Genomic DNA, 25,647 nt, shown 5'->3' with positions numbered 1-25,647 from the left:
CATCGGAACGTGCCCTTTTAGATTCTTTTTTTGATTAACTTGTGCGAATGTCTGACGTGCGGTTTCTGTGCCTTTTCCACGCGCATGCTCGACATTCTGTTCCTATACAACCCCTGTACCACAGCATGAATAAACAGTTGGTAGTAGCGCTCGTGAACCTGTTTTTGTGTCCCTTACTCTGTCCGTCGTCCGGTATTTTGCGTTTCCTAATTTACAACACGGAGAAAAGATTGTAGAAGCAAGTGTATATTTATTGTTTCTTTTATAAATGTCATTCCTTGCATCCATTTGTTGTTTCTTATGAAAACACAGTCACTTATATCTGAGCACATAAAGTAAAGCTCGTCAGTCAGCGACTGAGGCAACCGTTTGCAGGTAGACAGGTGCTGGAGCCAGTGAGGAAAAACATTTATCCATATTGAAGTAGGTACCGCGGATAAAGGTCACGAGTTAGAAATTAGTAGAAACGTACCAATTGGTCCTACAGCATTTGGGAGGGACTTTCAAGTTATCAACCGGAACTTGGCCACATCATCAAAGTGAATAATTCACAGAGTTGTATACGACAAGATCTCAGCTATAGGACGTAAAGCTACAGACTGACTAAATAACTTTAAAAATAGGTTGATGGTGGTGTAACGGGCTAATTGAACAAGAGTGAATGGTGGAGCCTTGGTCGACAGAAAGGGACATGCTTGCATTACGCGTGAAAATCGAGTTAATTATGTCCTGGCTTCGGTGGTGCATGAAATGCGGAAAGTAGACAAGCAGTGGTCTATTCTGTTAAAAGAGCAGTTTCCATGGGAAAGGAAACCTGGCCAATCACGTCATGTGGAAATAAGAGATAACAAAATTGGAGGAAGCTTAAGCTTCGCCTTTATAAGTGGAACGCGACAAATGTTCTAGCGCTGCCAGGGATCGAGTCCACGGAACGCCATCGCCCGTTCGGCGCGACGACTTGCCCGCTGGACAAATCGCTCGAGTCTCTTGGAGTCCTCTCAAAACAGCTCATCCGCCGCCCGAAGTGACCGTTAACGGGCTGCAGTGACGCTGCTCCCTAAATTGGTTGTTGTGCGTCTCCGTTGTGGTTGTAATTATAGAGGAAAGCAAAGGCGCAGTAGCTGTCTAAGATATAGGTGGACACCTCAGCCGCGCCGTGAGGGAAGGGAGGTAGTTTGTAGCGAAAGAGAAAAGTCAGAAAGAGAGGCCGTAATGGAGGTGTTTCTCTGCGCTGGCTTCGCATTCGAGGACCACAACACGCGCACATCACAGCGCCTGTGATGAGTACATTACAGTCGCTCGGGCGGTACGGCTTCCATGATATCGCAATGGTTGACACCCGCACAAATATGACCCATGTAAGTCCGGTCACCGCTGCCTGCCCGTCTGAAGCCCGAAGAGGTCGTGAAGGGTTGCACCCGGGCTTGCAGCGGCGAAACCTTCGTGTTATCACCAGGCTCCGAGCTCGGACCAGTTGACGTCTTCAAAAGTTTCATCTTCCGGTCCTGCAAATTCAAACCCATAACCCCTGTGCGATGCAAGTGCACGTTAAATAACCCCAGGTCCCCGATATTACGGATTCCCTCTACTACGGCGTCCCTCAAAGGCTGAGTCACTTTGGAAGTCGAAATCCATAAACCCAGCTCAAACCGAACACGGTCATAATACCGCCTATCGTACCTCGGTGCAAGCTATTCGTATTTCTTCTCTACAATATCGATGCTCTGGTCTCTGCGTGGTTACTGCTGCCGTAGTACTTTGGGAGTAGTGGAAGAGGGATTTGGTAAGCGGTAGACATGATCGAACTGAGGATGATGACGATGGTGACTCGGAAACGATAACAGAAATAAACAGAGCTTCAGCTGAGACAGTTGTGTGAACGGATTCAGTAGCATGTTGGTGAAAAGAACGCAGTTGGCAAGGCTGAATAATAATAATGGTTTGCAATAATTAGTCAGTCGACCATGGTAATGATTGACATCAACAATGGTGCGAGTCGTCGACAGTTCCAATTTCCTACAAATAGAGTATAGCGCTTTGAAAACTACTACCTGTAACAATCAGGTTAGTGGCAGACAGACATATCTGGTGTAGCGTCCTGTTGAAGGCAGGCACCAGGACGAATCTTGCGCTGCTTTGAACCGTTATATTAAGCCGCATGGCTCCGCTCAGGTGGATAGAAAATAGAACTATAATATTTTTGAGTTTCACGCCTCACAGCATGATTCCCCTAGAGCGCTGCGCAAAGAAAAACTCACAGGGCGTTTCAGATGTGAACGCAATATGCAACGAAAACTGTTAGCGCTGGTGGACTATTATTTGTTTATTCATTCTTATTCGTCCCTTCTCTGGCTGAAGTGCGCGTAACGTCACTATGGAGTCGTTCATGTCGTCACTCTTTTGAAACCACTCATATGAACGTATTGGCTTGGCTGTGACGTCATGCGTGCTGACAAAATACCGTGGCGGTGTTATCCCAATTCCAAACCGACTTCGCAGAACGCGGATATTACCAGATGTCGCTGTAATATTTAAAAAAAAACAGTCTTTAAGCTTTTAGCGCGGCCGTGCTATTGTTCGTGTTTTATACACACAGGCTTGAGACTGAGTAACTAGTAAAGCATTGCTGAAATTCGGCGATACCTGGGACGAACCGACAAAAGGAAATTAACCACTTCTGCCACGTGTGCTGTGGAGCAAAAGCTAATTGCGCTATGCGCAGCGCTGTTTTTCATAGATGGCCCCAATTATGTATTCTTTTTCTTTATACAGGTTTTCAGCCGGAATTCCTGTTGTGACAGATGTGGAAGAAGGAAGCGTTGCAGGAGAAGATGTAAGTCTTATTTTGTTGACGGAACTTCATATACACAGTCCCGTTCCTTTATCACAGTGCTAATTCATATATTGTTTAGTGGGGTGATGTTTTGCTTTTCAACTAGGGCGTGCGGGAAATGCATGCACAAAGATAAAACGAAGAGATATAAAAATATTCAATAAAACTTCTTGCTGGGCGAGTTGGTTCGTTTTGCTCGATGGGATGCTTGTAGCGTGAAAAAAAACAGGCAAATGACAGAAGATGAACGGGACAAACGCTAATATTATATTATAGCAATATTGTACCACTGGTGTTCGAAAAAAAATGCTCGGTTCTTCGTCGCGCCTTTCGCATTCAAATCACACCGACTGTAAGGTAAAAGTGTCAATGCTAATAAGGAATTCAAAACAGTGACGCCGTGGATTATATTCTGGCCTCTTCCGCATTTTATCCTTTATTAAAAAGCCGCCTTTAGTGGAAGGAAACACAAATGTTTAATTAGAAACAAAAGCGGAATTACAAGCTAGTGCTGATGTCAAGACATTATTGAAGTTCGCAATGCGTACTTCGCGCCTTAAGCCAAAGAGAGAACGAAGGAGTAATTTCAGCACACAGATATGCAAACAGTCACACTGACCGGCTGTTAGTGCCACACACACCTTCTTGACCGAATTTAGCTTTCGAACTGTAGTTACTCGATTTTGTAGCATTTTGTTTACCTCATACACGGACTGTTTATTTACTTTTGCCGCCTCTCTCCTCTCGCCATAGCTTTCTGTTTTGCTTTCTAGGAACCCTTTGTTTACTTAAAAATAACGTTCAAAGAAATAAGAGCGACGTATTCTTTTTTTCCATGGGGAACTGTAAGAGACCATGCACTGCTGAGAATATTTCGAAGTCAGAAACGTTCGCAGCGGCCGGTGCCTTTAAATCACAGCGAGTGGAATTAAAGTAAAAAAGGGAAGCGTACAACGATAATGAACATACGAAAACAAAATACAGCCATGCTATGGAAGGAACTGATCACATTTCGAGGACTTCCCAGCAAAAGCATTTGGGGTTTTTTTTCGTTTCGTACTCATTATAAACTTTTGATTGCCAGCAATCGCCAGCAAAGAATAATTGCGGTCATATAACAACACTTGCTGAAACGGAATCACGGCATTACGTTAATCCGCCTACTAAATTGCATGTTGCTACAAGACACAATAAGATATAAGAGATAAGTTGCTAGCTGACTTTCAAATCGGCTTCTACGGGGGATTTAGCGCAGAACACTAAAGGAACACATTTTAGGCTGTTTGGAAGAAGGGATTTAAGTTAGTCTTGGGCCGTTACCTCGACCCCTCGAAAGATTTCCATATTGCTAACCACGAAGTACTGGTTAGGAAGCTACGGCAATATGGAATTGCGGACAAGCAGGTACTGTGATGGAATTGTACCAATTTAATCTTACCGAAATCAGAACGCTAGCTGATTATTTGCCTGACCAACTTGTTTTCGATAGTAGAGCGATGTGTAGAGTATTGCTCCATTCGCTCCATTTGTAAAAGATGAGAACGAGGCAAGTATATTTTTTAAAGGAAAATCAAGCGATCATTTAATAGATGCAGCGTATATAGCGCTGGTTAACCTTGATGAATGGACTCAGAAATTAAGCCTGAGGATAAGGGGTGAAGGAAATGAAATGAATGCTTCATTCTAGAAACAGAAACATAGATACGCAATATAAAATTTAACTACGTGAAACTCTTGTAGAGGTGGACGACGAACAACTTCATTTAACAAAAAAACAAAGGTTCTTCTTCAGCGGGCCCTTCTTTTCCAAGAGTCCATGGGCGTGAGCTTCACAGAGAGCTCTGTCCACTAGCCATGTTAAGGCCAGCTCACTGCGCAGCCCGTAGAGCGGCCTCCATTGAAGAGAGGTATGGACTATGTAGGGGGCGAAGTGTCCTGGGTTGGGGGAATTTCCACAGGTAGGGCATGTGGGGATTTTGACCGCCCCACATGTTGATCTGAGTGGGCGGGTCAAGGGATGGTGGTAGCGATGAATCAGGTAAGGTTAGATGCAAGTTTCTCCGCTCTTTCCGCCACACTGCACTGCATTTTGTACCTAGTGTACGGTGAGGTGATGAGAGAGAGAAGCCGATGTTTTTGTAATGAGTGCTGGTGTGTTAGTAGAGCGACACTCCTCCGAGGGGCCCCGGGTTGTCTGCGACCTGCCCGTGGTGCCGCTAGTGAGAGCGGGACGGTGGACGTCAGCGGGGCTTGTGACAACGCAGAACCCGCTGGTCGACGCTTCATCGCTGCAATAGCGGGCAGGTGGCCTGTCGGGGCAAACAAACTGAACGTCCGCTTCTGCCAACCGCAGCGACTGCTTCAATTCGTGTTCGTTGCCGTCAAGAAGGAATTTCATAGCGATAACTGTCAGTGAGGAAAACAGTTCTCCCGCGATGAACGGAATCGTGCCGTTGTCGTCGTGTCCAATATCATCCTCTGGCAAGGAGCCTCCGACTGTGTCCCATGTTGTTCGAACGTTGTGGATAGATTATGGGTTCAAAGCATAATAAAATCTTTCGTTGCTTTTCAAACTTTCGACTTCGTGCTGGGACACTTCCAATATAGAGAATGAATGAATTATTGAATGGGACTCGGCCGCTGTTGGGGAATAAGGAGGAGGGATAGGGGTGCAGGTGCAGAGGCAACTTTTGCTCGGTCGTCTTCATAGCCTTCAGAGCTGCGTGTTGCAAGTGAGTTGACCTGTCCTACAACACTTGAAACAGCGCACTCGCACTAAGGCCTGCCGCGATCGCACGTTGTTCTGAGGTGCTTGATCGTATCTGGTCTGTTAGGGTGGCTATGTCGTCATGTGGTATGTGCTGAATTTTGTGTCTACTTTGCGAGAAAGATCGGCAAGTCCATATAAGATGTTGTAGGTCTGCTCTACAGTGTTTTTCCAGTGGGTGCATCTATTGTGAACCGAGAAAATCCTAGGTCTGTTGTCGCACAAAGGAAAATTATTGCCCCGTCCTTGTTGAAATGAGTGTTTGTGTTCATTGACAATTGTTCAAACACTAACTCGCCTTGTTCAGCATATTCTTATGTGTGTCGCTGGCACTGTTAAATATGCTCCCGGTGACCGCCTTGAATTAAAGGTGACAGCACCAGTAACTACAACAAAAATGGAGTGCTTGAACGTGCTTGTGCGTAAGTAGGAATGCACCAGATTCCGCTTTCTCTCTTTTTATCCATACCGCGAAATGTGCGCGAATTCCCTTCCACCTTGTTCAGAGTAGCTTAATAGGGTAGAAACCAGCTATCACCACAAGCTCTAAATTTAGTTGTAAAAGAGTTTTTGCCACCTTGACTGCGGTGCCTGGGACTTTGTTGTATGATATATCTCCAAATTTTCCATAGCTGGTTCTTTGGAAGCTATGGGGTGCCTTATTGAACATCCACGCGTGTGTCAGCCACTCTAGACTTATATTGGGCTCTCTCGTTGGTTAAAGATTGCAGCGCGAAAAGACAAGGACAAACGAAAAAGTGCACAGGACTTCGTTTGTCCTTGTCTTTTCGCACGGCACTCTTTAAAGGGACACTGAGGAGAAATTGAAGTTGGCTTGTATCGATAGAATAGCAGCTCCTGATCACAAAACCGCCACTCTTACTGAAAACAAAGCTCTTGTAATGTAGAAAATAGCAAGAACCAAAATACAGGTGTCGCCGCCACAGGCCAATCTAGCAAGTACAAGCGTGATGACTTCCTAGGACAAGAGGCGCCACCTTGGAGGAATTTTCCCTACTTCATGGAAGCCACGAATCTCTGAGGCTGGCAAAGGAAGGTTTCACACCGCACCGCTAGCCATCAGAAATCACGGAGTCTGCGTTTACGTCACGTATCACGTCACTCCGTTCTGTGACGTCATGAGTTTTCCGTGTCGTCATAAGAGTTCTCGAGTTTGAATCAGAGCGGCGGGAAAAACTTTCTCAACTTCGAATCCAAATTTCTTTGAAATAAGTACATCTTTCGCGCCCGGACAAGCGGCAACAAAGCCATGAAATGCCGAAGTATCAGATTTTGCTAACAAAAAAAAAATGATAGAGTTCTCCTCAGTGTCCCTTTAACCATGAGCACTGACCAACAAGCGCAAAGAGCCACTTTAGTTCTCTCGTTGCGTTAGCGCTAAGGGGGTGTGTGGCACGGTTACCCCTTGTACGGGTAACCGATGCACGGGTATCCCTCCTAGTCCCCCGCGCCAGCTTCGAACGTGGCACCAACGCGCGCGCGCCACCGGGAGTGTGGAGAGAAGGCACCCCTGCTACTCTCCTCATTCCCCAACACTGACGTGACGTCACGACAGCGCTCTGCCTACTTCGGGAAGGATTGCATGCCTGCACATGTGAGCAACGTATTGCTCCTAGTCAGGCAATGTCCGAGGGGATAAAAAAGAGGTGCTCGCAGCAGGGAATCGCTCCCTTGCTGCTGGCCCACACGTGACTGCCCCCGAGAGACCCCCTCGCTGCCCGCCGACCCCCGAACCCAACGCCGGTCGACTGCAACGACTTGGTGAGCCTGCCCAATGTCTATTTTATGAGATAAAAAATTCTTCCGCAGTGGGCTTTGCCTTGCGTTAAGATAATAAACTATTTCCTAGCGTGTCCTGCCGTTGCCTATTTCGTCCGGACCTGCCGTGGCTGCGACTACGCGCCATCGGTTTGGGAAACATGTCGCGTACGTGTAACACCTGCGCGTAGCTGGCACGGAATCAGGTCTTTGCGGCCAGCTGGTCTCAGAGGGACCCCATGCCCTGAGAAGTTTTTCGTTCAGGTGCCAAGTTCATTAAACCTGCTTATTGATTTGGCGTCAACCGTAGCACATTTTGCCTTTATTTAAAATGTTCTCTTCTGACATAACGTGTTTAAATATTTCTCCGGGGCCACTTGAGAAAACTTGGGCCTCACAGATGTTGGAGGTTGTTTTTTTTGTCTTTTTCAAACTTACTTCCCAGGACCAGATCCAAGTGGGAGACATCCTGGACGACCTGTACGGCGAAGCACTGCGGGGGCGTAAGCGAGGCACTATCTCCACTCTCCTCGATCACTTCAAAGGGCTGCCCGTCTACCTGTCAGTGGTGAAGGTGAGAAGGAGCAGCAGGCGCATCGAGATTCCCGGCCGAAACTGGCCCCTAAGTGCCATTGCATTCGTTGTAAAACAGCTGTAACTGCATTTACCAAGCGTGATATTCCACTGTTACCATGCTGGGGGGTATGGCGTGTTCATTCTCTGTGTCCTAGTATTTTTGCTCACTTTAAGAGCAGAGCACCCCCTCCCCCCCCCCCCCCCTCCCATTCATTCGTCTTCCGTTTTTCGCGCTACTATTTCTGAAAATGTGCCACCAACTCGCCCGCTTAGCTATTGTGCATAAAGCCAGTATCAGCTACCATGGAAGCCCCCGGTTACCAAGAAGCATGCGCAAAGAGAGACTAGAGATGGCGATAGACACATCGGTATCGACATCGAGAGTGCCACTGTCTCAAACAATAGTGTTAGTTTTGGCGCCATCGCCAAAATCTTCCAATAATTAGGTTTCTTCATTAGCATGCATAAATTAGTGATAAATAGACCCTTACATGTCTAGTAGTGAGATGTGAAGCTGGACAATAAAACCAGCACCTGTTCATAATTGCCCAAATGCAAAATGGCGCGAAGACACGAGGACGAATACACAGAGACAGGACTTGCGCCTGTATGTTTGGCCTCGTGCCTTTTTACAACCTAATAGCTCAAGCTAAAGTACTGATAGCAGCTGGTAGTCAGCGCTCTTGCCGCGCGCTTTCTGTCTTTCGTCGGATGTTAGCCCTGTTTAACCAGTATGCTTGCGAATATAATAACGCACTGGGCATTAGAATTTAGAGACCGGGTAGCTAAGAAGATACTGGCAAGCTCACCCAGGAGGTGAAGATGCTGATTAAAAAACGCGAAAGCATGAATGCCTCAAAATGCAGAAGTTGAAGCTGATTAGCAGAACTTTCAAAAAAGCAACAAGAACAGCAAGGAAAGCGTCACAAGGAAGTATAATACGTACGTAATACGTACAGAACCAGCTTATAGAAGCGGGAGACAGAAAATGAAGCCCGGCCACAACTTGCATATCCGCTCTGAGAGATAAGCCGGTTAGTATTTTTAGCAATATGGGTAAGGTCGTAAAAGTAACCTATCGAAATTCTGCACGGATTCTGAAGCCACTTAAATAATATAACTAGGCCCTCAAACAACTCTTTCGTTTCTTCTAATACTCTGGTATGCTCTATGACGTATTAAGTCCCACAGACTTTGCAGAGAAGCTACAAAACTGTTCTGACTAAGCGTCAAGAAAAGTTGCCTATGCATAATTTCTGCGTCAATGCAGAAGTCCAACAGGAAGCCTCAAAAGACTCGCTGCGGCAAACAAGAATACACCAGGGAGAGGAGTGAAACCCGATTAAAAGTGTTTTTGTTTAAAAGTTAAATTAAGGTATGCGAATGCCAACAAGGGACACTGCGGAGAAATTGAAGTTGGCTTGTATCGATAGAATAGCAGCTCCTGATCACAAAAACGCCACTCTTACTGAAAACAAAGCTCTTGTAATGTAGAAAATAGCAAGAACCAAAATACAGGTGTCGCCGCCACAGGCCAATCTCGCAAGTAGAAGCGTGATGACTTCCTAGGACAAGAGGCTCCACCTTGGAGGAATTTTCCTTACTTCATGGAAGCCACGAATCTCTGAGGCTGGCAAAGGAAGGTTGCGCGCCGCACGGCTAGCCGTCAGAAATCACGGAGTCTGCGTTTACGTCACGTACACGTCACTCCGTTCTTTGACGTCATAAGAGTTCTCGAGTTTGAATCAGAGCGGCGGGAAAAACTTTCTCAACTTCGAATCCAAATTTCTTCGAAATAAATACATCTTTCGCGCCCGGACAAGCGGCAACAAAGCCATGAAATGCCGAAGTATCAGATTTTGCTAACAAAAAAAATGATAGAGTTCTCCTCAGTGTCCCTTTAAGCTAAGAGTTGCGCCTGGCAACTGCCAATCAAAAGATATACGAAGACAGCCACAGATAACAGGAAGAATGGAAAAAGCACTTTTCTTGGCCCAGCCACTTTGGGGCACTGAACCCCACAAAACCAAACCTATTCTTCAACTAAAGAAAGGGTATGATTTGAGGCGGGCAGAGTGGGTGAGGGAACAAACGCGGGTTAAGGGCATCCTAGTCGATATCAAGAGGAAGAAATGTGCATGTGTAGGGCATATGATGCGAAGGCAAGACAACCGCTGGTCCTTAAGGGTAGCGGAGTTGATTCCAAGAGAAGGCAAGCGTAGCAGGGGGCGGCAGAAGGTTAGGTGGGCCGATGAGATTAAGAAGTTCGCAGACATAGGGTGGGCGCAGCTGGGAAAGGACCGGGTTAATTGGAGAGTCACGGGAGAGGCCTTTGGCTTGCAGTGGGTGTAGTAAGGCTGATGATGATGATGATGACTTGTTTGTTACCAACCCTCCATATCCAGAGCTACCAAATGGACGGGTCGCCCTACCCTCCCGTGGCTGAGCTGCTCAAGGGGCTTCGATTGGCGCCTACCCGTAACCGTGACCGGCTGACAGCGTCAGCTTGTTCTGGCGACGTGTTTCCAGACTCACTGGGCTCCTCCGGGTTGCCTGTGAGCCCGCCGCTGGAGAGGTATTCTTTGTCTGTATTTTCTTTGCGGTTCGCAGGTGCCAAGCCCCAAAATCTGCTTTCGGAGTACCACGAGAACTTAATTGTAGCTGATCGGTACATTTATTCCTGACACTTCTCGACGTCCTACAGCGGTAGCTGTATGCGGTTGAGGTCCGCCAAAATCCCATGTCGTTTCATTCCACAGGAGTGCCAAAGCTAGGGCAGCACAACGCACTGTGTAGAGGCCGCGGGTATAAAGGTGGTAGGCGCGACCACTATTGCATAGACGCCGCAGCAATCACACAGTCGGTGGATACATGGACCGCACCGTGATGGACAGGATTGCCGATGTAGTGAAAGGGACAACGGTTTATTAAAAAAAATGACAAGGTGTAGCCTAGCCACTGATTAGCTACACGATGTACGTAAAAAACGCAAGCGTTGTGAATGTTTTCTTGTGGCTTAATTATAGGAGGAACACACTATCAAAGTGAAAACAAATAAGACTAGAACGAAAAGCTTCCATACTTTTTTCTTTTGTGACGAAGTGACGCCATGGCGCCTCTCGACGCTTGAGAGTGCATATTTTTGTGTCGGTAGTGGGCCTCACCCTCTGTGGTCGCGTAATTTCGAGCACGGCGGATCCTACACCGACTCTGCCTTTATACCCCATACCCATCGAGGTATCGTCCCAGGTGGCCGGAAGGGTATCATGAGTTTTTTTTTTTTTTTGCTTTTGATTCATTGAAAGTATCCTTAAAGGCCCTCTTTCGAGGATACTAAATGAGAGGTGAGGGGGCAACATAAACATAACACATAAGCCGCAATACAACAAAAAAAGGACAATATTCTAGTTAACTTTGCGAATAAATTTCAAATTTTACAAGCGCGAACATTTGTCACAAGAAAATACAATAATAAAAAGATAAAAGTCAGTAAAATTTAACATAGATGCACGAAGACAGAATTCCAGTGGGTATAATGAACCACGACCACACGCACGTCAACAGTTCTTGGGGGAAAAAAAGAAATAAGGAAATGGCACCATTAGGACTGCGGGTTTTCCTAGTTATCATTCAAACCACGGATCAGCTCTTGAAACTTAGTCGTGCCAGAATCGGTAGCGATATTTGACGGCGAATAGTTTCATTCGATGCCGTGCTTGGTATGAAAGGCTTTACGAAAAGGAATTTGTGCACTTAATTTTGCGAGGATGATCAAGGCGTGCAAAATTGCCGGCCGATTTCACAAATAAATCCTCATGAAGCAACGAGTAATGATTACGTTTGTTAAAAAATTAGCTCCGGTTTAGCTATAGAATGCTGAACCTGGTTAGAGAGCGAAAGCTGCGGTGTACCGGGCAAGTAGACGAGGTTTGGCGTCTGTAACGTTGAATGCGTTTCGCACACTGGATATGCAGCGCTTCCACCGTGCCACCCTGTCAGGTGCAAGTTAAATTAATGGTTGATCGAGAGAGGTTGGTCACCAAATGAGCGCTGCGGCCTATTGCTGCATTGCTGTGTATCTGCCACAACGTTGTCAGCGGTATTCTATGCAGCCCACATCTCTCTTTCCCTCTCTTTCTCTCCTCACCGCCACGTACCTCAAAGCGCGATTGAGGCGTCCATTCACTCAGGGGGCCAGTTATGCCCCCTTCCTTTGCTCAAAATCATCAGCGTCTGAACGTTGTCAACACCGACGACAATGAACACAATGAACGCCGACGGCCTATTCGCGAATTCTCGAATCCATGCTGCACCTCGCGGCGCATGCAAGAAACGAAGAGTGGAGGTCCGCTAGCAGACGCCCCTCGCCAGCCTAATGGAAACGCGTCAGCATAACGCTTATAGAGCCTCAAAAACCGAAAAAAGCGACCTAGAAACCATATCTGCAGTGTACCGCAGTCCCTGTCAACGCATTGACAGGTGATTTCGTAAGTCATCTTCGTGCTGTAACGAGGATTGTACGTCTTGATATTGTCCTGTGATCTGGAAAAAGTCACGCCGACAGTACTATTTTCGCCAGTTCTGGTGGTAGGATTTGGTGCCTCCTGGTAGCTAATACGTCCTCCTAAGGTTACTAATGTGCAAAACTGCGCTGCTGTTGTGCTCATACTCGCATTTGCTATCGTAACGTCGGCACGCATAAACCGCAACAGCCGGGATCAGAGCCCACTTGAAGATCGTGCTTTTATGTTAAAGCTACCGCTAAATGTGTGTATGGAAGCAATTCGTGGTTATTGGATTTTTCCGCCGCATCTTTTCTCGACTAGTCAGTGGCACCAGGCTCAATATTGGACCGCGCGCGTTACTTGCATGATCGTTCGCGTATTCGGCGCCGCTCACCGGACTGTAAATTTATGCCCCCTATTTGTATTGCGTGGACTGCGAGGAAGCGATGACCGACCGACACGGCAGCCGTTACACAAGTGCCTTTATTTCGAATAAAGTCCACGAAGGGTGCACGCCTAGGAGCGAAGTCCACACAAACAGCGGCGAGACTCCAGCTGGAAGTTTTGCGCTGCTCGCTCGCAAGGAGGTGCCGCTGGCATGGAGGAGCTCCTACTAGATTTAAGGTGCGTCCACACGAATCATCCATGTGCATAGGAGTATTAACATTCATACCCAGCCGAACTTGCTGTTAAAGCCTGCTAAGAACAGGATAATTAGCCACACAGGCTCAGCAGCAAGTTAGCCGAGAAGGCTTTCAGGAATTTCTTTCATAGATTTGCACATTGTTGTAACATTCTTGTAGTGGAAACTTCCACTTTTTCTTCGAGCCCTCCTCGTCCTCCGTTAATCTTTTTCTGAGGAAGAAATAAAACATTGATTGATTGGTTGATTGATTCATTGATTGATTGATTGATTGATTGATTGAAAGCATTTATGTTTCAGTGTCACCATGATAGGGATATTAATGCGTATGCTTGTATGGCTATGTTTGCGGTTTCTTGTCATCACGACCTTGTAATCACGGCAACGTTCGAACGAATACATTTCTAAGAAAAGAATGGTCGCATTAGATAGAGCATCAAAAAGGTCGTAGCGGAAATAATTGGATGCATGTGGGGTAATTAGTTAATTAGTCAGGTCCAAAAATTTCCTAAAACTGTACGGGGCCGGAGCAAAAGTATCGCCAAATTTGAAAACGAAGCGTGGCACCAAGTTTAAAAAATAAAAATGGGCAATAATGAAATTTAATTAAATAATGCAATTAATTGAGGCAATTGGGAAATTGGACGTATTGACGTAAATTCTCTAAATAAGGTGATCACGTGAACCTGTGCCTCCCGTCCCTCCCGGGCAGCCGTGATCGTATAGTGGTTAGTACCTTGCGTTGTAGCCGCAATAAACCAGGTTCGAATCCTGGCCAATGCTTGCGTATTCCTCGAGTGCGGGTGCCGCAGTGATCTCATATTTTTTGTCGATACATAGTGATGTGCCTGCATCCGACATACTTCTCTTGTTATTACTTCGTTTACTAATCTCACTTATTAAGTATACTCCTTCCCAAGCCATAATAGGCAACAGCAGCAAATGCGGCAATGTTCGGGTTGTGCATAATAATAAAATAATGTATGTTTAGGGAAAAAAAAAGATGTAGCAGCCGTGCGGCATAACTGAAAAGATTGTGTTACGGCTTGCCCTAAAATGGAGCTTACATTGAATAAAAAACAATCACACACATAGACAAAGTTATTAACGAGCCACCGCGGTGGCTGAGTGGTTACGGCGCTCCGCTGCTGGCCCGAAAGACGCGGGGGCGATCCCGGTCGCTGAGTTCGAATTTCCATGGAGGCGAAATTCTAGAGGCCCGTGTAGTGTGCGATGTCAGCGCGCGTTATAGAACCCCAGGTGGTCGAAATTTCTGGAGTCCTTCACTACGGTGTCTCATAGCCTGAGTCGCTTTGGGACGTTAAACCCCCACAAACCATAACGTTATTAACGTAGCTACTGGCTGCTGTGTACCGAAATAGTCTTTGCATTGCCACGATATCCGCGCTTCATGCATTGTGCCTTCACCTCAAGCTGACGTACACATCAATATTATTTTTGAATGTTCAATTTTTACATCAGTGTTCTCCTGCCTCAACAACAACATTATTGCGACTTGCACTGATAATAAATTTTGTTGTTTTTTTCAATAAGTAAGCATACTAACATATGCACTATGCATGGAACCTTTTTATTATAAGCCACAGAAGAATAACACACAAGTTTTCACTTCAAACAGCTTTGCCAAACACATCATCACCCTCTCCTGGTTGTCAGCAGGGAGGGAACAGTGTCATTCAGTATCCATTATGTCATTCCCACCAAACACCAGAGTAGTCATAGAAACGACACTAGTGTTTACTGTAAGTGCGAAGTGGCTTTTATTGTTGAAAAATAAGACTCCCGTCTCAGCTATCTCAGCCATTCCAACCATTACTTAAGAGCAATTACATAGGCTCTCTTCAAAACTTTATCCCCCTTATTAAAGCCCATTGTAGGAAATGTATATGCCAGACTCCACCAGCAGTATCCACACAACACTGGTGAAAATCTACGCAAAGTGAAACTTCAAGTGTATGAATTAGAGACCACCAACACAAAAGCATTAATCATGTAATACTTGCGGAGTTACAGACTACATGCAGCGACCGGTTTGAAAGCAATGAGCTGAATATGCAAATGAGATATAAAATGTGGGTGGCAACAAAGTGATACGGGCTTTCATAAAAGTGCATGAAGACTGACAGCATAACTCATTATTAAGTTATGAAACCAAAACAAAGCCCGCCAGATACAATGCGTGGTAGACATGACGCTCCAGAAAATGTTTAACTGATGAACAGGCATTCATTCTGGTGGTATTTCACCGTGTACTTTAAGCATTTAGCTCTTACGTGAACTGTAACAATAATTTACAATTTTTCTTCATAGGGCAAATTTATGTAGCATTTACCATTGCTGATGCACACTGTAGTAAGCTGCAGGATGGTGAGTCACGACTTAATACTTTATGAACTACCTGTGTGAAAGCCAGTGAAAACTAGGAAGCCCAACACCTTACTTTGTGTAGGAACTGCGACATTGCTTGCGTCATGTACATTTCATTATTTGTCTTTCAATGCCTGAAAGGCAGTAGTCTCATAATGCACGATAATACAGCAAAAATAATTATAACTACAAAAGAAGTGGCCTCTTTTATATGGTGTTAAGGCGAGCTGCGTCACCTGACTGGCGTTCAAGTCACGCTTCATAATTTTTAAACACTTTTTGTGGCTTCAGTGGGGGCATGGTCGCTAAACCATCTCTCTCACCCTACAGCGCTTGCATGAGAAACGGACAATGGCACCCTATTAAAGGAAACTGGAGTGAAACGATACCTGTCGTGCACGTCTCAAGTCATTGTCTCTTTTTCATGGCATTTGTGTATGAAACAGTTACACTGTCATCTTTCTTGGTTTAAGCAACAATGGCTAGGGTGCAAATAGGTGAACTTCAGGAATTTGAGTAAGGGATGAATGAATGTGTAATGTGAATTTTGCATAAAAAGTATTTGCACAGACTACAGGCGTATGCGCAATAATTACCGTGAAGGGGCGATTTCGATATCTGAGCCACTCTAGAAGATGTTGCGTGTCACAGACTCTATTTGTCTTACCACTGTTTGTGTGCTATATATTTCACATGCATGCTTCACGATGTCTTCCAGCCTTCTGCACGAGCTCTTTAGCTTGGTGCCTAGGTACCTCCAGCGAAGTAGTTGAGGATGCCTGACGGGCAATTTCAGTTGCACCGTTGGAAAAAAAAAACATCAGAACAGTGAAAATTACGATGAAGCACTCGAGCATGCAGAAATTGCATAAAAATAAAATTATGAGTGAAGACAGCCGCAGCAAAATATCAAGATGTGTAACGTGCACCTTTTCATGGTCAATAAAATTTCAAAGTGCATACAAATCCGACAGCGCCACAAAGGGGCCGGCAAACGAAATCGGTAAAAAAATATTGTTTAATTTCATCATCACTATACGTGAAAATTCAGAGAAGTAAAATAACAGTCTATGCCCCCTCTGCGCCATGATAGAGACAATCGACTTCTGTCTCTCTAAGCTTCTCCCAGCATGTAATTTGATGCATGTCGTTCGAGTAGCATGTCATCTTTGGTACTAGGCGCGAACACACACAGAACACAAGGAAGGGAACGGGACAAAGCCACGTTCCCTTCCTTGTGTTCTGTGTGTGTTCGCACCTAGTACCAAAGATGAACTGTGACCAACTCGCCCAAGAAGACGTTCTTTTGAGTAGCATGTAGACACGCGTTTCCTGGTGGGCTTCTGAGCAGAATGCTTGCTAAGCGACAGCTCCCGAGGCCCTCGTTCGGGAACGAGTTTATGGTGTTCGATATATGGGATTTATACACAAACGAAAAAGAGAGGCTAGGCAGCACCGGACTTTTGACAAGTATCACCTATCACGTACGCGTTTTCACGGTATACACCCCCACGTACACGATGTATGTATTGACTTCCTCCATCTCTGCTTTCTCAGCTTTCTCTGAAGGGTTACTATTTCAGATTTAGCGTTAGCACAGGCAAACTCGCGCCTCCGAAAGAGGCAACCGACATGACTGATCACGCAAAAATTTTGTCGGACGACTTCGGCGAAAATGCAATTTGAACGCTCAATCCATGCACAAGACATAATCTCTTCGAAAGCATATTTTGTCTTTTTGCGATCGCGTTGCACAGCCACATCCCGACTTAATTTGCTGCCCCTTCTCGACACAGATAGCTGCATATTCTCAACAGAGAACACAACACACCGTCGACTCGGCGTGTCCATTGCTAGCGGCAACAAACCTCGGCAGACAAAAAGCGCGATGACCGGAGTCACTAGCGACGAGAGCGGCTTTGCTGTCCCGCTAAATAGATGTGCGGAGGACGTCCAGGAAGGCGGGCGCAGCCACATTTATTGGAGGACTGCCGGGAGGAGACAGCAGCGGCGGCAGCGTCCGGCCGAGGCCCAGGCCCCGAGCGTTCTATCCAGCGCGAGGGGCGACCCTTCCTCGTTTTCGCCACTTCGCCGCTGCCAGCCTCGTGGGTCGCTACAATAAAAAAGAGGCGAAGGTCCTTACCGGTGGAAATAGATAAACACCATGCCAACACGTCTCCGTCTTTCACAGACACCGGCGACTCAGGATCACTTCGCCTTCTCCACGGCAGATTCCGCAAATATGTTCGTCTGTTAGCGCGATTTTGCGAATATTGACACACGCGGTCGCCCCAAATTCGGTCTGATAGTTTCTGGTGCCCTCAGAGAATGTCATAACGACAACGACGCGATTAGCCCCCCACAAAAGAACGAGAATTTAGGCACAAGCAACCAGCGCCCATAAGCGACGAGCTAAGGTAGGACCTCCACTCATGCCATGTTGCCAGACTTCGCAGTGCCCCTGAAGTTGAGTTTACCCGCGAATGGAAACAGAGGCGAGCGCTCAGTTTCGGCGGAGGCGCCTGAGTGACGTCCTTGCTTTCACGTAGTTTCTCCTCCGTTCAACGTCAAACTCGCGCACACGCCGAACAAGCTAAGTAGTAAAGATTTCGCTTTATAGAGCGAAAGACGTGCAAACGTGCGGCGGGATGGCGGTTCTGTAAGTGACTTGAATAGTCGGAATAAACGAAACGCACCCCACCATGGTGAGACCTAATATGATGTTGGTGCCTACGTCGGCGTTCTCTTGCTGCGAAACAGTTTTTCACAAAGCTATCGCTCCCCGCAACGTCTGAGGGCTGTCTTGAACTGCAACGAAGCAAGGAAATAAAGTGATGGCTTCCAGGACAAAGAAAGCAAACCAAGAAGTTAAATATCTATTAGTAAAACCCTGTCTGGATGGGAGGAAATAATTTTGCAACTAAAGTTTGCTAAATTTAGCCGCCTGTGAAATATATACCTTTCCATTCGCTTGAAATAATATGGTGTGTTTTGCGAAGATAATAGACAATTTTGACTAACCGGTAAGAGCAGAAGGGTCCTTGCTGTCGCTCATATTCATCGTTTGCCTCTTAATTTACATTTTTCCATGTGTTATGGGGCACAGGTTGTCACTGCGTAGCTTCCGATGATCAGGCATCGGTGCTTACTGACGCGGAATAGCTTATGTAACGCTTTCAGCACGCGGCCTGCGACTATTCGCCTAACTGCAAGTCAAGTTTCGCCATCTTTGAAAAAAATGCCGTTCTGTTGTAATAATATGCGCATTGATCGGACAAGTACGCCTTGTGTGCGCAACGCCATCCCAAGGAAAAACTGAAAGTTTCTTCCAGTCGAGAAACAATAACGTGCGTGTATAGCTCCTGCAACGCAGTCAGTAAGTTTCTTTCGACTGAATTTTTGTCTGCACAGTGTCGAAGAAAAAAGAAGACACGAATAAGCGCAGCAGCACTGCAACAAGGGAATAAACAAGGGAGCCGTAGTGCTCCCGAAACAAATTTCCATCTTTTGACTTTGGCCAGTGACCAGCAAACTTCATCACCATGATTCCTGACCAAACGGTATGCCGTCAAACCCTCGACTGCATCAATCTGCGCCATCAGTTTGGACAACCGGCCGCCACCGGAATTCGTAAAAAAAGAAAGAAATAGTGAACAAGGGAGCCGTAGTGCTCTCGAAACGTCTTTTTATCTTTTGACTTTGGCCAGTGACCAGCAACCCTCATCAGCACTAAAATATGTCGTCTTTTACTGCCAGCGTGACATTGAATCACTTTTACGATGCAGTTCTCTCTTGTCTACTACACCGTTGTCGTTTTGTTTTGCTTTTCAGTGCCGCATACCAAGCTGTTTACATTGGGAAGACATACGTCGGAAACGTAAGAGGCTGAAAATCTCATTTCCTTCCTTGCCTGTAAACTGAAACTACCCGCGACTTCTTCCAGTGACGTGCACGGAAATTTCCCGGTTGGCTGTACTATAAACTCTAAAGTTGGCCACCGAGTATGAATAAATTATAGCTTTGCACTGAATGAGGCCATCCATGGGGTGGTTTTCTAGGACAGTTAAAGCAGGCCACGGCTTCCAATGGCAAAAATTCGAGTGTACAGTCATCAGCATGCCTGTCTAGATTGCTAGAGCGGTGTGCTGCGGAGCAAGCAAACTGAAATATTTAGTCTGCTTATCTATTGCTTATACAGTAAAATTTCCAGGCAAATTGTGTGTCGGTGCAGCTTCGCTCCAGCAGAAATGTTCTCTAGTACCGTATACCGGCTTAAAATTTTCCCTTCCTGTGTGCGACCGGGTTTCGTTGAAGCGCTCTAGACAGGCGTGCTGACGACTGTACTTGCGACGTTGAGAACGCGTACCGAAAAGAGATTTTTGCTCGCTTAGTTTCCACTTTTGTCCGGTGGCTGCGACATTAGTTGAATTTTAAACGACATGAACTGCCTGTATTGCAAAAGGCGGTCACGGAGTGGCCTCCGGCACTGAGGTTACGATACTGGGTGAAGTGGAGAGGTAACATTTATTCCTTGTTAAGCGAAGCTTTCTTGGAAAAAATTGCGTCTCTCACTGCTTTACAACCATCGCCATAGCCAGGAAGAGCGAAACAATCGAATTTTACAAAGCAGGAAATTTGGATGGAGTGGTTCTCCTTTAGCCAGAACAGCAGCTTGGGCTTGTTGGTGATTAATTTCGAAGTAAAAACGCAAAAACACGGACGGGACACACAGGACAAAAACATAGAACGAGCGCTGACTTTAAGCAAGTTCTTTTTGAGGCGTGCATTGTTTTATACCCCGATCGCGAACTGCCCGTGACACAGAAACGTGACTACTGCCGCACGTATGACACCTCGCCGAGAATCATTGTACATCCGACAGCTCTAGCTCTCTCTTTTTTTTTTTGCCAAAAGTACAGATGGTCTGCTGACACAATCATATCCTGGCTTTGCTATCTCGGCTGCCTCGCGAGATAATTGAGGCAGCCGAGATAGCAAAGTTTGGAGATGAAAATGTCAGCAGACCGTCAGTACTTTTGACAAAAAAAAAAAGTAACTGGAGCTGTCCGATGTACGACGATTCTCTGGGAAGTGTCGATACGTGTGGCAATAGTCAGGTGTCTGTGTACCATGCGGTTCGCAATCGGGGTATAAAGCAGTGTACGCCTCGAAATAAATTTGTTGAAAGTGAGCGTTCGTTGTGTGTTTTTGTTCTATGTGGCCCGTCCATGTTTATTGCACTGTTACTTGAAGAAGGGTCCTCCTTTGTGTCCCTTTAACAAAAAGATAACATGAGCATTTTATTTGCACGTGGCGCACTAAGACAAGGGTTTCTCACAGATTTACGCCGCCCATTGTGCCCCAATTAAAATGACTGAGGTAGCAGCGATTTTTTTAGGTTTGATATCATGCGATCCCTCATCAACCAGATCATGTGACTTCGCACTAAAAAGCATAAAGTCTTCATGGCCCCAATAGGCATTAGTAAACTGTCGATCCTTCCTGTGATGTGACTCTCAAGGGGCACTCATGAGGGATCCCATCTATTCCTTTCTTTACCGCATGTTCAGGCTGGCAACGTTTTAGACATTGAGGCCGCCATTCGCGAAGTTTCCTTCAAGGATACGGATGAGCACGTGGTAAGTTGAATTAAATGAATGCTTTTCATTCTTAGCGCGTGAGGCGAGATGAATGAGCGTATTTATTAAATGGATTGTGTAAAGATGTGCGTGAAAGCGCAGTGTGAGGAGGCGAGTAAGAAAAAAATAGAACTAAACTTGTTTTATGGAATTCATTAAAATTAGAAACAAAAACTTGCATTCGCATACAGAGGAATAGCGTACTAATGTTATATGGTGTTTTGGTGCGAAAACTCCACTCTCCGAGCTGCAATTTGCAATGTCAATAAGGTTTCAATTTGAAAGATGCTTGCTACATACTGCGCAAAGCCGAAAGGTGCGCTATTTTTTCATCATGAGTGCTTACACTAGCAGAAAACCTACCTTGTTACAGCCGAGAAAAACAATAAAATCGTCAACACATCCTAACATTTTTTAGACTTAAGTACCTTGAAAACAATCAGTGATGACTTTGTCACATGCTCATGAAAAGATGTGACTGAGACATGGCGCTAGGAACGAACCTTTATATATGCCTTATTTCTGAATGACGGTAGTGTTATTCCACTGAGCACATGTACATTTCAGATTACACGGAAAGTAGCTCAGTGACGATATCCACAGATATGACACAATTATTCTGAGACGCTATTGCACCATGCTTACCAATGCTATCCCGGACACTTATCAGAAGACTTTCTTTTGGCATAGTATAATATAGGTCCTTAATATCAACAGAAAAGGCTAGGTGCTGTTGCATTTAAGGAACTCAATACATCATTTGAATTTTTCACCCTAAACGGGGCGTCAGTTCCTCACACCTTCAACTTCTGTTGGAGGAACATTGCTATAGCATGCTGCCAAGAATCCCGTTCCGAAACAATAACTCTGAAAGGACAATCATCTTTGTGCGTTTTCGCGCTGAAAAACATTTCCAGGGTCATTTTTTCGTTTTTTTTTTTCAATGGAAGGCAGCAGACCCGCCATGTTGTTTCTCACACAACTTTTTTCTTTGGTCTTTGACTTTCTGCAACGACAGTTTCCTACACTGCTCAAAGTTTCCATGCACTGCGTCAGATGCCTTACTAAGAGACCTCCCTCTTGATCGGGCGGTACAATTGTTAAGTTATTTTCTTTCAAGTAGCGGATAGTCTTTTCCATATCTATTGCGCGTGCTGATGACCTGTGCCTTGAGAGTACATCCTACGCCTTCGGAAATACATCTATCGTAATCCGTCCCCGAACACCGTTAAACAATGCCTGATCGTCAAAACTTCGGTCGGAGATTTTTAGTGGCTCGGTCGCAAACTTTGGCTCACGGCGGAGAACTTGTCGAACATGCTTCGGAATAGCCAAGTCCCCCCGACACCGTTTGCTAGGGTGGCGGCTTTTTCCCGCAAACAGTGCCGAAGACCTGGAAGGGCTGTTTGCCACAGAAACTATGTGGTTCTGTTGATGATCGTGCAGTGCTGTCGCCACTGTGCTCACGCACTGGGTGGTAGCAAGGACTCAATGATGGTTGACCGTGAGCCAGGCCTCACACGCCTGACGTCATGCCACGTGACTGGCCACTGCTGGAGCTCCGCCTGCGCCGTGCCGCTAGACCCACCGCTGCGCCGAGCACCCGCTGTATCACGTGACATGACCACTTTGATAGCCGTATATAGCGCGCCTCGCCGCGCTCTCTCCAGTCAGAGCCGTTGGGGCCTCGACTCTGAGTAGCGGTAGTGGCTGGTCTTTCGACCGTCTCATCATGTACAACTTAGTTAAACCCCGCCATTTTTTTGTCACCTGGTCCAAAGGTTAAAAAAAACAACTTGTTTTACAATTATCTAGGCCTGAGGCTATAGTTGATCAGGACTTGTCGGGCTAGTTGGTTGATCATAATGCAAAACCGGCAGATGCTTAATGAAAGAGCAAGGGAGCACCGGTTGAGCGTGGCAAACAACGATGGAGGGTTTTTGGCTAAGCATTGTGCGGACTGCACAAAAATGAAGCAACGGGACTGTGTACCATAGTTCGAAAAAGACGGAATTCTGTCCAGATTGAATGACAAATGGGAGCGTCTCGTCGTCCGAAACATTTTACATCGGCACTACGGACAACTGTGTTAGCAAGGCTTCCATTTCCTTATCATCCAAAGAATTTTCGTTTTTGCGGGGGCATGTTGTAGCCTAGTGGCCTGTTTGTGCCCTGGTGATTGAGCAGTGCCTCCTGATTGCGTTTGATGCTTCGGCGTTCATTTTGATTAGAGATCAGTTTTGTTTCGGTTATGTCATGGTTTGAGATGTTTTCCTACGCTTTGGATTTCATTCACCCCCCTTTTTTAAAACCGTTGTTGTCTCAAACTGTTGTCCCGTCTTTCATCTTTTTGTTTTTTTAAATGACTCGGTGCCTATTTTCACTGTTTTTGTGACGTAGCTTCTTGAGCTGATTCATGGTTTTTTACCCTTTTGACCTGGTGCCTTTTTTCACTGTTTTTTTTGTTTTTGACGATGACCGATGTGGTTGTTTTTGTTTCCCGTTTTGTTTGCTTTCAAAAGGGGGAGTGCTTCGTCTCTTGGTATTGGTGTCAGCACCTGCGCTTGTAAGCGGTTCGAGCTTCAGTGGTATCAGATGGCTACAGTGGTGTGGTTTTGTTATGAATTTCCATACTTTGCAGAACGCGTATTTCTCAAGTGTGCACTGTCGCTAAGCGTTCCTTTGCTTTTTGTTTTCATAGAAAGGGCCGGCCCGGTATAAGATTATCTTGTAAGCGGTTTGTTCTTGTGTGGTCTGTTTATCGCCTGGGCAGATTGTCACGTGCCATAATGATCAGATTTGAAGTGCGTTGGGGATCGCTATATATATTTGCCTTGTATTCCTTCCTTTAGTAAAGTTGTAAATCTGCGTTAGTGTGTATCTGCCTCCCTTTCGTCCGTGTTCTTGTTGCGCAGTTCGTCTTTTTTGCATTATGGTCAACCAACTAGCCCGACAAGTCCTGTTGAAACATCTTTCTAGTACCACGGGCTCTTTTCTATGTACCCAAACAAGGCAAAATGCAGCGATCTCATGCACTTGTCTCATCGCCGTGGCCACATGTCAGTCCAGGTTTTTGTCTTTTTGCCTGAAGAAGAAACTCGTTCCTCTGCAAGTCCTTCATCTTTTTGGTTACATCGGTCCGTCGTGGGCACATGCCAGGAGGATTTGCAAGCTCATGAAGTCTGAAGCTTGGCGACAAGTGCGGCTCTTGCGAGACTGGATGAAGTTTCTTCTTGAAGAAGAAAGCGATCCCCCGACGCTGTCCGTGCGGTACTTTGAACACCTCAAAATGGCAGCACGGTTCACAGAATTCCTGTGGAGGCAGGTTATGTTGAAGCTGACCGCCACTCCTCGTCCGGCAGATACGTCAAGCTCGGTCACAGTTTTAGGAGGAGCCAGCATCCCAAAGGATATCGAGACCATCCTGGACAAAGGCCCCAAGTACTGCTTCGAACCATCATGCTCCAGGCCAAGCCTTCTCGGGTTAGTCCACGGTATCGGCGAGAGAGTGACCGAACAAGAAAAGGAGAGAATCATCGGAGAGGGTGTGGAGTGCGCCTACCGCCATGCGAGTAACAGGACAACTTCTAAGCCACCTGTCAAGAAGGTTGTCAATTTTCTTAAAGAAAATGGCTTAACGGTCATCCAGTCGGACAAGGAAGGGGGTTTTGTAGTCTTACCGCAAGGCTTGTTCCAGAGCAAGGCGATGGATGCCGTTACAAAGAACTTCACGCCAGTCAAGCACGATCCGAAGAAAAGAAAGCGAGAAGCCGTGAGACTTTTAAAGGATTTGAAGTTGGAGCATTTGATGAAGGCCGTGAAAAACGAGGATGCCGGAACCCTTGAAGTGTTTTTCACTGGAAAAACGCATAAAATTGGTTGCCCCTTTATACTAATCGTGTCGGACAGGAACTGCTGGCAGAGGAAGCTTGGGAACTTCCTGCAGATACATTTGAATGTGTTATTAGGCAATGACCCGTTCCTCGTTAGAAGCTCCAAAGAAGTCGTTGAGCTGATGGGAAAAGGGCTACCAACTTCCACGACGGCTTTTTCCGTCGACATCGAGGACATGTATTATTCCATTCCGCACGAAGGACTGTTCGCTGCCATCAGAGAATGCGTGGAGCTTCACGGAGACACGAAGTTCCGGAACTCAGTTGGCCTCAACACTGGCAACTTCTTGGAACTTATAGATTTCTATCTAAAGTCTTCCGTCATCCACTTCAATGAGAGTTATCATAATCAAAAAGCAGGCATTTGTATAGGTTCCAGCATAGCTCCAGCCTTAAGCGACATTTTTCTGTCATCCTTTGACCGACGTCTTCAAGACAAACTGCGAGGGATGGCTGTCACCCGCGTGTGCAGGTACGTCGATGACTACCTGGTCTTCCTAACCCCACCGGAGGACGGCAATCTTCAGGATTTGGCCTCAAAGATCCTCTCGGCATTTTCATCTGAATCTTTCGGACTCCGGTTTACCAGTGAGCTACCGCTTCATGGTCATCTTCAGTTCCTGG

The 25,647-nt window shown here is 46.0% G+C and overlaps 1 protein-coding gene across 3 annotated transcripts in view; it reads left to right on the top strand.

Annotated features, from left to right (window-relative positions):
- The window catches only part of LOC144103818 (uncharacterized), a 205,264-nt gene that overhangs the window by 108,658 nt on the left and 70,959 nt on the right, over positions 1 to 25,647 (top strand). For all 3 annotated transcript variants that reach the window (XM_077636519.1, XM_077636518.1, XM_077636517.1), the window contains exons 10-14: positions 2,773 to 2,833; positions 7,825 to 7,953; positions 10,361 to 10,530; positions 19,323 to 19,368; positions 21,062 to 21,130. In XM_077636519.1, coding sequence (XP_077492645.1) covers positions 2,773 to 2,833; positions 7,825 to 7,953; positions 10,361 to 10,530; positions 19,323 to 19,368; positions 21,062 to 21,130 — 475 coding nt within the window. The remainder of the gene's footprint in view (positions 1 to 2,772; positions 2,834 to 7,824; positions 7,954 to 10,360; positions 10,531 to 19,322; positions 19,369 to 21,061; positions 21,131 to 25,647) is intronic.

The sequence above is a fragment of the Amblyomma americanum genome, chromosome 9 (genome assembly GCF_052857255.1).
Source record: "Amblyomma americanum isolate KBUSLIRL-KWMA chromosome 9, ASM5285725v1, whole genome shotgun sequence".
Lineage (NCBI taxonomy): Eukaryota > Metazoa > Arthropoda > Arachnida > Ixodida > Ixodidae > Amblyomma > Amblyomma americanum.
This window is presented reverse-complemented; position numbering and strand designations above follow the sequence as displayed.